We start from the raw sequence: 12,586 nt of genomic DNA on the forward strand, positions 1-12,586 counted from the left end.
AGTTTGAAAATATGAAATGTGCGTGATGTCTGCTCTGTTCTGAGTCTGATTTATTCACCGTGTTTATGATGTATAAAGATTAGTATTTACAGTTTCTGTCAGTGTTTAATCCTCATCAATCATCTTCTATCTGACGTTCATGTTGGGACGTTTTCTAACAACTAAAAGAGCTCTGTTTGAGGGGGGGGAAGGAGGATTCTGGGAAATGTAGTAAATGCCAGTGTCAGCAGGAGAGTGAAAGTGTGGTTGACTCTGGTGTGAATATGGTTTAACATCTTCCCTTGTTCCCTCACTTTTATTTCCTTCCAGCTAGAATATAAAGTGCAGCTTCCAGCATGAAGCGTATCCCACAATCCACTGCAACATGAGGTCACACAGGTCGGACGCCGCCTGTGCTCTAGAGACCCGTCGACAAATGTGAGTAGATATTTAAATGTATTTTTATTTTGCGAGCTGCAGTCAGGAGAAAGATGCTGTTATTGTTTTAATTTGGAGGTTTTTACGACTTCTTTTTATTGGTTGTGAGCGAGGGGCGTTTGATTTCCCCATCAGCTGATCCCTGCAGCTGCTGAAAGACAGACGGTATGCTGATGGTGAACCTGGAAAGGTTCTGAGGTGATGTTGGACACTGACCTAAAGACACTTGGGTACCACTGGCTCAACTGACATAGCTTTAAATTCTACAACACTGATTATTGATTCATCACTTTAAGTCATTTCTTCATGAAAAAAGAAAAGATTCTCTGATAGCAGCATCTTAAATGTGAATATTTTCTACAAGACATTTTAAGGACGTCATCTTGGGCTTTGGGAACCACTGAAGACACTAATAGAAGCCATACGCTCACATCTCTACACTGTAAACCCGAATAAGTTACCAGAACTCAAAAAATGTGAGGCAATCAGTTGCCACAATTTTTTTAAGTTGATTAACTTAAAAGTCAAAATTTTCCAGAACTTAAAAGGTTGGATGAATTGCTACATGTACCTTTTGATAACAGTTAAATTAAAAGTGCTCATTTAACTCAACTCAAATATTTGCAGTTAATATGACTTACAGTTTTCTGTTAAGGCAGCTCAATTATTTTCAGTTATTATGACTTAAAGTTTTGAGTTTACAAACCACAGGAATAAGTTCACAGAACTTTAAAAAAAATAAGTACACAACCACACCAGTTTATGTTAACCAAACTCAATGTTTATTAGTTTGTGTTGTCATTGTTTTAAGTACACATTAGTCAAATATGTTGAGTTTGTTTACTTAAAAACATGTGACTCAAAACTTAAAAATTTTGTGGCAACTGATTGCCTCACTTACATTAAGTTTACCTAACTTAATATATCTAAAAGTCATGAAAGTCCGCTTTTGAACAGTTAAATTTAAAATTAAATACAAAAATAAATAAACATTTATAAATTAAAATAAATAGAATAAAAAAATAATTTTAAAATATACTTAAATAAATTGTATATAAATAAATAAATACATTTGAGATATTTTTAAGAAGAAAAACTTCTAGCCTTCCAAATGTGTTCCTGGTCACTTAAGGAACACACCGACTTATTGGGACTTTAGCTTATTCCCCATATCCCCCAGAGTTAGATAAGTCCATACATACCCTTCTCATCTCCGTGCGTGTCTGACGCACCCACTGCTAGCTGCTGAGAAACAGCCATCTTCTAACCGTATACATACTGACAACTATTCTCAGAAAGGGTGAAGCACTGATACTTCTGCTACTTGGGCAGAGTGATTTGCACCTGAGAAGCCCCGTGGTGAGGAGCAGAGAGTTCGCCTGGAGTTCTGCAAGCAAATCACTCCACCCAAGTAGCAGTGCTTTGCCTTCTGAGAATATAGTTCCCAGTTTGTATACGGTTAGAAGATGGCTGTGTCTCATGTGACCTTGTTATTCGTACACGCTGTGACTATACAAATCACAACATGTAAATAGGAAAATGTTGGCGTTATTTTGTCACTTATTAGGAGCATAGATGGAGCCGGTTACCTCCAGGATCTGTGCTAAGCTAGGCGTGGGTGCATCAGACAGAGTTACGACATGCACGGAGATGAGAAGGGTATGTATGGACTTATCGAACTCTGGGGGATACGGGGAATAAGCCCCAATAAGTAGGCGTGTTGCTTTAAGGCCCTAGGAAATAAATATGTATCACAAATTTCTGATATTGACCAGACAACTAATCAGATAGTCAGGAAAATAATCGGAGTAATCAAAAACAATAATAAATAATACCAAAATGAAATTATTGTTTGCTACAGCTATAAAAGAAAAAAAAACACTGCTTTTGGCTTCCTGGTTAATTCCTGAGTAAGGCAACAGGGCAGCAATTTGGGTGAAATTTCAAAAATTCTATAGACTGTTTAAGAACATTTTCACTTAAAACTCTAAAATGTAAATGTTTTACATAACCAGTATCAAATGCACAGTGAAATGTGGGTCATCTTGTGCAGCCCACAATGGTTAAGAAAAACATTAAAACATACAAAACATTAGCGTTACTTTTGCATTATATTAATGAGAACAAAGGCATATTGTGTAGTTTGGGCCTATTGGCTGAACACCTGCAAAGTAGTGCAGTAACTTTTTGAGGCATTATTTAGACAAAAGGAGATAACTTTGAACTAGCCTTTTATAATGCTTTACCCTGCAGCCTTTTTTCAGATGAGTTTCTACATCATTAAGCCATTCTTGAGGGTCTGCAACCTTGGTGGTAGTTTACCACTTTCTAACCTGTTCACATCTTTAATGCAATCAGACAAATGGCAAACATAAAGTGGACTAATTGCAAAATTCACAAAGCTCATTTGAATCATTGAACCTGTTCAATGTTCCACTGGGTCAACCTATGAAATGTGTAAAAATCTATTTACCTGTTCATCATTGATTTTTTTTTTTATTTTAGCCAGAGCATCTGCTGTCTTCCCAGTTTTTGATGCCTTCTGTCTGAATAAGGTCATCGGTTGAGGAAGATGGCGGTCAAGCTCAGGATAGCATGTGTTGGGCAGGTTCTGATTTGTAATCCGCTGGAACTCTGCATACAACTGCATAGAAATAACAGCAGGAGGAGAACACTTAAAAAAAACAGTCCAATTTGAAGAATCTAGCACACATTTATAAAGCAAAAATATCGGCCAAATGAGTAAGAATCACAATTTTCATTTTAAAAGAGAGAGCTGATCCATATTACCTCAGACTCTATTTTGAGACCAGGCCAGAGGTCCATGAGCTCGTTCACTGGTGGGCAGGATATCACTATGGTCTGTCAACATAGGGGGAATGTGGTCTCCATCATCTTTCTTCAACAATATTTGCAAGCAAATACAAAGTAAAATATGATCTGTTCAGTGCCAAAGGTTAAATATCAATTAGGAAGATGATATTCGTGAACAGAAGACATTCATGAACTGTTGACTTGAATACGGCAAAAAGCATTATTTTGATCAAACAGGCAAGTAGAATAAACAAATGATATGTGTATGTGGGAGTGTGTATGATTTAGGGTTACCACACTAAAACATTGTCTGAAAAAAAAACCCAATTTAAGTTACTGGTATTTAGAGGTGTGTGTGTGTGTGTGTGTGTGTGTGTGTGTGTGTGTGTGTGTGTGTGTGTGTGTGTGTGTGTGTGTGTGTGTGTGTGTGAGAGAGAGATTCATTGGATTACCTGGTATCTTTATCACATCTCCAGTTATCTTCCTTAACTTTTTGAAACTGGAACAGAGAGATGCAAAGGCATAAACTGATCTGAAACTGAACAAGTAAAAGCATTCAAAGAGTGTCGAATTATAAATACTTATAAATGTTCCCTGTTAATGATCTTTTCATTTGATCCCTAAAGTGTGAAGTTACTAAAGCCATCAAGCAAAATTAACATTACTGTAAAGAAAAGCAGCAGCACTTGAACCTTACTGCATGCTTAATCAACAATAATGCCATTTCTACAAACCAAAGCTTTACTGTTAAGGGTTTTTACTTTATTCATCTTTGTCATGAAAAGCAGCTTGCCTCCAGCAGGGTCGTTTGTTTTAAAACCGACGCAACACAAGTGGGCGAGCACGGGCAGTTGACTCGTGTTCTGTTAACAGCAATCTCCGTGTCTCAGACAGTCTGCTCACACAGAATTTAAAACGAGCGTCCCTAGAAGCTACAGGGAGCGCGGACTTGCAGTGTAGGAACTCAGTTTGACTCATTATGCTCGTTTATGCTCTTTTAATATGATATTGGACCTTAGCGTTGCACTATTGAAAGTTTCCATCAACAAAAAACTAACTATCGCATATGAGGTGTCTGTTAGTGCTCATTTTCTAACACCACCTTTAAGCGGGGAATGAGCGTGTGATTACTAGATTCATCCGTCGTAAAATTCTTCAGTGAGTCTGGTAGTGGTAGGTCGCTAGCTGTGCTGCTGGAGTGTGTAACGTTAGTGGTCGCGCTAATTAGCTAGCTAGCTAGCTAGCTCTTTAGCAGCTAACCTATATCTGACAAGTTGCCAATCCCTACAAGACTTCCGTGATAAGCCAGTGAAGGGCGGGTGCTTGGAGAAGTTCTACACTCTCTGAGACAAACGCATGTAAAAATGTATAATGTATAAAAGAAGTAAAAGTGAATGAATATTAACATTCAAAACTTACAGTAAGTCCAGTGAGGCTGATTGCTGCTGCTTAGGTAGTAACTTCTGCAAGCCTACTGTCTGTTGCTTCCCGCCTTGCTGCGTTGTTCAAACTTTTCTTCTTCTGTTTTTTTCCAAAGAGCGGTAAGGAAGGTAGTATGCATATTAGCACCACCTTCTGCTTCGCAGGTTGAATCAGAGATTAACTCGGCATAAAAAATGATCCCTGCAGCTGCTCAACACTTAAATAAAAATAAAAAATATATAAGCAACATTAAATTGATGACAATAAAAATGCAAAAAAGAAATACATTTTGTCCTCCACTAATGTCTAATGCATTTCAGACCATTTGCCTCAATCAAATTGTTACTGTTTTAAAAATACAAAAAATAAATAAAATAAATACATGTTGTCTTCCACTAATGTCTAATGCATTTCAGACCATTTGCTGATTGCAATTTATTTATTATGATCAATTTTACTTATTTGGTGAAGCACTTTGAGATTTTATTGTATTTTAACATGTGCTATATAAATTAAGTTTTTTTTTTAAATCACCCCTATTTGAAACAATAGAAATAACAGGACTTTATCATTCTTAGTATGTAATTACTTAATTCTATTAAGTTGCACTTAAGTTATGTTTTTAAGTTATGCTTACTTATACACAAAATAGTTCCATTTAATCAAAAATTATTAGTTAACAATACTCAAAAATGAAGAACATGTTACACCAACTTGACAAAATTAAGTTAGTATAACTTTTTCTAAAATTTTGAGTATACCCCACTTAATCTATTTAATTACTTTGAACATTCGGGTTTACAGTGTACCTCTCTCATCCAAAAGTGAGGGAGCGGTACCACGGCGTGTGGTGAATGTCGGAGCTGACATTAGCAATGATGTCAAAATGCAAATAAATCTGTAAATGCACGGGCAATTAGGTTATATCCCTGCAGCTGTGGTTTAAAATAAAATCCAGTTCTTTATGTCTGAGACTGAGACAACAATATGTAAAAATGCTCTGAATTTAATTCTCTTTCTAAGATACTGGAATAATATAGTGTTTCTACTGTAGTTCTCTGCAGCCTCTCAGTCAGATATGCTGTTAAAGACAGTTACATGCTGCTTTACATGGACTTTAATGGATGGAATGTGCAAATAAAAATCAGGATGTTAAAATAGAAAATGAAAAACAAACCAAAAACCAGGCACAAAAGAGGAAAAAAGTAACTATGAATACCATCTGAGCTGTAAACTGTAAATAAAAGCACGTGTGTGTGTGTGTGTGTGTGTGTGTGTGCCAGTGCAATGTGTAGGAGTGTTGTATTTACTTTAATATCTCAAATGGTAAAGTCATGTCACGATCTGTGTAACTCTTGTAGCTGCTGCAGAGATTAAAAGCCCCCCCCCCTAATCTGACCCACAGGAGAGTTCTCCGTCCTCATATCTAAACCAGAGAAGGTAACGGTCGCTGTTTTAAAGACGTGGTTAACGTTGTGAAGAGGTTCCAGTTTGGTTATGTTTAGACACCAAAACTACTGAGTTAAGTTGATAAAAAGATGGAGGTTTGGGTTCTAATCAGACGTGACTTCACTTCCTGAAGGTTACCATGGTGACCCAGAACGTGAAGTAGCTCTGTTTGTTCCCTAAAGTTAAAAAAATCCTCTTTTATATATATATATATATATATTCAATTCAATTCAATTTTATTTATAGTATCAAATCATAACAAGAGTTATCTCGAGACACTTTACAGATAGAGTAGGTCTAGACCAAACTCTGTAGTTTACGAAGCCCCAATATATTACATATATGTATATATATATATATATATATGTATGTATGTGTATACATACACACAAACTAAAGGTACGTAATAGTTCTGAAGTTTTTTTTATTAACAAATTAGATGTCTTCTCTTGCCATGAACCTACATTATCTAGAAATACTAATGACTGAGGTGTTCCCTTTGCTTCCACCTCCTAGCCTGACAATCCAGACCCACATCCAGATGTTGGGTCTGGGAACTCGCCATTGGCAGGGTTCAATCCGAGGAGCGGGATAAACGGTTGTCTTTCAAATTCACTCTGCATGTAATAGGACAGCGCTACAACCAAGCAGAGCAACGAAGAAGGAGCTAGTTGATAGATTCAACTTTTGCTTTATCCAGTCGGCAAAACTCCGAACACATCTTCCTTTTTTAAGAATGACTTCATTGCCGTTCTTTGTTCTTTTCTCAAAGAAAAGCTTAACTCCAAGTCTTCCAGAAGACCGCTGGTCCCAGCAGCAGCAGCCATAAGCCCCGCCCACCGACTCTATACACGATGTGATTGGCCTAACCAGAGTTTGGTTTTTCCAGCTCGCAAGCCAAGGGTGCGTCTAGCTTTCTAGGCTATCCACCTCCATTACTTTGTAAAAAACTAGGGATGTCCAGATCCGATCACATGATCGGAAATCGGGCCCGATCATGTGGTTTCAGACTCGATCGGTATCGGACGTTATCTCCCGATCAGGACTCGGATATATATGTATATATATTTTCATTATTTTTTAACACATCTATAGTTATGCGGTGGCACAGAGTTAGACCCTTTTGACTCCACACAGAAACAGCAACGCGTGCGGCATGACATCACTTTGTTGCAGAGATGCTATTGGTTAAATGCCGGCAAAGTAGAACACGGAAGCAGCTTGAAGCGGAAAGCGCAAGTATGTCTGCGGTCTGGAGGTATTATAAAGTTGAATTATTATAGAAGTATCGGATCGGGACTCGGTATTGGTAGATACTCAAAATCAAATGACTCGGACTCGGACTCAAGGGCAAAAAAACCTGATCGGGACATCCCTATAAAAAACAGTAAGTGTGCAATTTTACTATAGTAAAGGAAGTGTTTTTCACATTTTGACAACTGTGTATGTAACCTCAGAGATCTTACCTGGACATATTGGTGTCTTTGCTCTTCTTCTCATCTTTACTGGTCTCACGATTCGATTACGATTATCCTTTCAGCGTTTCAAATCAATTCGATATCCTGATGCATCACGATGCGTCACCTCCTCAATATTATTATATATTGCTAAACATGGTTTTCATCAACACATTCAAGCAGTCAGAGATATATGAACACCCCTTTTTATTGTATCTGCTCTTAAAAAGGTCACTTCCTGAATATAGCAGAGTTTAAACAGCGACCAGAAAATCAACAAGCAACATCAGTCGGCAATAATGGATTATGGTCTGTCGCTGCATCGATGCAGAATCGTCTAGGTCTGCATCGTAATGCATCAATGCAATGATTAATTTCACCAGTCCTAAAACGGTACAATGAATAACTGTTTCATTCTTATTTGGTGTTTCTTTATTTCCAATTAGCAATCCAAAAAAACTGTAAATAATCCTGAATTCAATATAGACCATATATATACTCAAACAGCCCTAGTGTTTAAGGACCTCTCGTGGTTTTCTTGATTCACACATCTTAAAACGGTATAACAATTCACAGCTGTGTGTGAGATAACTCTCTCATTACCTCACACACTACAATATTGCACTATTGTGTACTTGCACACAGGTTACTTTATATTAAATATTATACATATTGTATTTTGTTATACAGTTGTGCTCATAAGTTTATGAACCCATGCTAAAGTTGACTAAAACGAGGAATAAAAAAAACATCTTTTGGAAATTGATCTTAATGCCTTAATTTAAAAAATGAGAAAAAAATAAATGTTCTTCCTTAAAATACAGGGGGCATAAGTCAGTACACCCCTATGTTAAATTCCCATAGAGGCAGGCAGGTGTTTATTTTTAAAGGCCAGTTATTCATGGATCCAGGATACTATGCATCCTGATAAAGTTCCCTTGGCCTTTGGAATTAAAATAGCCCCCCCCACACACACACACATCCTCACATACCCTTCACCATACCTAGAGATTGGCATGGTTTTATTTCAGTTAGCCTAATAGCTGGTTTGATTTGCATTGAGAGATGATGTTATAGAAAGTACCCCATTTCTCCCTCTCCTCCTCCCTTCCTCTTTCTCACTGGTGTACTTCCAGTTTTTTACTTTGACTTTGTCTTGCTGTGACGCAGATGTTTCCTTTACGTTAAACATCTGGTAAGTATCACTTTTCAGCTGATTTTTAATCTTTCATTAAACTGTAAAAATGTGTTTAGTTGGAGAAGAGTTTAGTTTGGTTAGAGTTAACTGTAACAGTTATCAACTCGTAATCCTAACAGCCACCGTGTTCAGGATCACCAGCTGCTCTAACAACAGGAGCTAACCAATGCTAACCATGCTAACCATAATGGAGCTGTTTCCAAATCAATATTTGTGAAATCAAATGTAGCTCTGCTGACAATGTGAGACAGGACTGGAGGTGATCTGTTAGTGTGAGGCCTGACCAGTTAAGAAATAACTCGTCTGGAACTTTATTTCAAATAAGACATTACTGAAACTCACCTATTATTTATATTCAGAACACACAACTCATGAAAGAATCTGAAGTCTCTAATGTTTATTCTCTACTGCAGTAAAAGTACTAATACACACTGTCAAAGCCTACTGCGTTAGTACAAGTTAAAGTTCTACTTTGAAGATATTAGGCCTACTGAGTTAAAAGTATACAAGTATTATCAGCTAAAGTCATTAGTTCCACTTCCCCTCAGCCCTAGATATTATGTAACAGCCTATTATTTTTTTTACAGTCATGAGCAGCAGAGAGTTGATGTTGCTGATCTTTAGCTCATTAGATGGTCAGTTAGCTCCATCTAGTGGACAGATAGTAGAACTCCATCATCTGATGTGTGACAGCTTAAATCAACAGTGAAAAATGAAGGATGTGTCAGAACTTGTCAGACTACTTAGATCCACCTGGGCATCATGCATTGTATTCAAACCACAGCCATCTTCCAACTACTGAGACAGACTTGGTTTGCGTGTGCCTGAAGGAAAGAGCAGCTGAGTCACTGTTTTCTACAGTATCTGTGACATGTTAGAGAGGAATGAGAGACTAATGTGTCCTGTGATGAAAAGCTTGTTATAGTGACAGAGGTCATGTCTCCCAGCAGGTGAGGACTTTGCTATGAGTCAGTGTGAGGACAGAGAGGAGGGAGCCCCTCCCTCTAAAACCACTCTGTGTGGGGACCATGACAGCCAGACCAAAGCTCAGAGGTGAGATGATGATGATGGACTCTTCTCCATGTTAGAGCTCAGCACTCACATCACTCCTCCATCATGATTCACACTAAATATATATATATATATATATATATATATAATATTAACTATATACTTTATTAGTCAGAAAAGAGCCAACGACTGATTATCAACTGAGATGAGACAGCATCTTTTACCAGATTACATTTTGGTGAATAGTTACTGATCCAATGTCTTTGTTTGTATCAGGATGCAGCAGCAGAAACCAGGACCTGAACCCAGCTGTGTTTCCATCAAGAGTGACCAGTCTATGGGTTGTCCTATTAAATTTAAAGAGGGACAAGCTGTTGATGAAAGGTAAGAATTTAAAAGTGAACTTTGTTATTATCAGACTCTCTTAGAGCTTCATAGTCGAGGTTCGGCGATGCCATATAATGTGGTTTTGATCTGCTGCCCAGTGATACCAGGACCAGAACCACCAGCCAGCTCTGAACTGCCAAACACCTTTCTTACAACGACTGAAAGTCCATCTGTTTTCAGGAACATGAAGAGTTGATTCATTGCAACAACAAAACATTTAAAAGATCATAATAAATCTTTGGGTTTATCAAGTCCAAGTGAAGTCACAAGTCATTGTTGTTCAGTTTTTTATTTTGTGAAGTTGAGTCTAAAGTCATCAGACTCATGTTGAGTCAAAGTGACGTGAGCTTCTGCTTCAGAGTGCAGCACTAAGAAAAGTTCACATGTTCACAACATGATCTACTCTGAGACAGATCCATTTATAGTATTCATCCTGACACTCAATCCTCAATATAAGACTTATATATCATTATTGATATAATGATAAAACAGGGCAAATTAATTAATGGAACTAGTTAAAAGTATTATTTTCATCTTAAAATACTTTTCATTAGTCTGCAGCAAAGACCTGGACCAGGACCTGAACCCAGCTGTGTGTCCATGAAGAGTGACCGGTCTATGGATCGTCCTATTAACTTTAAAGATGGACAAGCTGCTGATGGAAGGTAAGAATTTAAAAGTGAACTTTGTTATTATCTGACTGTCAGAGCTTTATAGTCGAGGTGGACGATGCCACAAAATGTGGTTTTGATCTGCTGCATAGTGATACCAGGACCAGAACATCCAGCAAGATACTGATATTTTAATTAATAACAGCTAATTTACTTTTTGATGAACACACAAAAGTTACTCATCCACTGTCTTTGTTTGTATCAGGATGCAGCAACAGAAACCAGGACCTGAACCCAGCTGTGTGTCCATGAAGAGTGACTGGTCCATGGATTGTCCTATTAAATTTAAAGATGGACAAGCTGTTGATGAAAGGTAAGAATTTAAAAATGAACTTTGTTATTATCTGATTCTCTCAGAGCTACATAGTCGAGGTTCGGCGATGCCACATAATGTGGTTTTGATCTGATGCCAGTGATACCAGGACCAGAACCACCAGCCAGCTCTGAACTGCCAAACACCTTTCTTACAACGACTGAAAGTCCATCTGTTTTCAGGAACATGAAGAGTTGATTCATTGCAACAACAAAAAATGTAAAAGATCATAATAAATCTTTGGGTTTATCAAGTCCAGGTGAAATCACAAGTCATTATTTTTTTGATTTTGTGAAGTTGAGTCTAAAGTCATCAGACTCATGTTGAGTCAAAGTGACGTGAGCTTCTGCTTCAGAGTGCAGCACTAAGAAAAGTTCACATGTTCACATTATCTACTCTGAGACAGATCCATTTATAGTATTCATCCTGACACTCAATTCTCAAAATAAGACATATATCATTATTGATATAATAATAAAACAGGGCAAATTAATTACTAGTTACAACTACTATTTTCATCATAAACTACTTTTCATTAGTCTGCAGCAAAGACCTGAACCAGGACCTGAACCCAGCTGTGTGTCCATGAAGAGTGACCGGTCTATGGATCGTCCTATTAACTTTAAAGATGGACAAGCTGCTGATGGAAGGTAAGAATTTGAAAATGAACTTTGCTATTATCTGACTGTCAGAGCTTCATATTCGAGGTGGACGATGTCACAAAATGTGGTTTTGATCTGCTGCATAGTGATACCAGGACCAGAACATCCAGCAAGATACTGATATTTTAATTAATAACAGCTAATTTACTGACGCACAGTGGAGAGCCATGTGTTCTGAGTTCTGAGGTTATCGTTGCACACCAGCAGTGGGACAGTCATTGATTTACAAATCAGATTTTAAAAACTCACAGTGACCCTTTTGGGGCTACATAAAAAACAACTGAAACCAGAAGTTATAATTGATTTTTGTAGTTGTTAGCTGAAAAGGAAGAAGCAGTAAGGATTCGAGTTTGATCATGAGTCCACTAAAATCTGATAGATGAGCAGCCGATGACATTCTGATTGAATACATACCTGATACCATATCAGAACACCTTTTGCAAGCTGTGTGCAGATTTCAGTACTTGAATGTCAGTAAACTTGATGTTTTCTCCAGAGTTCAACAGGAGAGTTCAGAGTGCCTCGATGGTCAGTCTGCCCAGCTGCATCAAACAGACTTGGACTCCATATTTATGGTGTGTACATGTATAAACACAGGTTTCACTAATAACTACAGATTAAATGCTAAACTACCATTCAGATCCCAACAGTCTCCATGCTGCACTGTTCAGACCAGTATAGCTTCAGCCTGATTAATCATATGTTGTGTTCTTTATAGAGGTGTGCGCAAGATTAAAACGTTACCATATTTCTAGTTGAGGTTAAAAGTTTTCTCGTGATATCAG

At 37.6% G+C, this 12,586-nt stretch overlaps 2 protein-coding genes across 2 annotated transcripts in view; one reads left to right on the forward strand and one right to left on the reverse strand.

Annotated features, from left to right (window-relative positions):
- LOC116034155 (receptor-interacting serine/threonine-protein kinase 3-like) overlaps positions 1-12,586 on the reverse strand; it is a 412,721-nt gene that overhangs the window by 317,047 nt on the left and 83,088 nt on the right. The window lies entirely within an intron of this gene.
- Positions 1-12,586, forward strand: part of LOC116054942 (NACHT, LRR and PYD domains-containing protein 5-like) — a 179,421-nt gene that overhangs the window by 134,804 nt on the left and 32,031 nt on the right. Inside the window, exons 13-16 of the mRNA XM_036001597.1 lie at positions 10,710-10,820; positions 11,032-11,139; positions 11,679-11,789; positions 12,298-12,376. Of these exons, the coding sequence (XP_035857490.1) occupies positions 10,710-10,820; positions 11,032-11,139; positions 11,679-11,789; positions 12,298-12,376 (409 nt within the window). The remainder of the gene's footprint in view (positions 1-10,709; positions 10,821-11,031; positions 11,140-11,678; positions 11,790-12,297; positions 12,377-12,586) is intronic.

This window comes from Sander lucioperca, chromosome 5 (assembly GCF_008315115.2).
Source record: "Sander lucioperca isolate FBNREF2018 chromosome 5, SLUC_FBN_1.2, whole genome shotgun sequence".
Lineage (NCBI taxonomy): Eukaryota > Metazoa > Chordata > Actinopteri > Perciformes > Percidae > Sander > Sander lucioperca.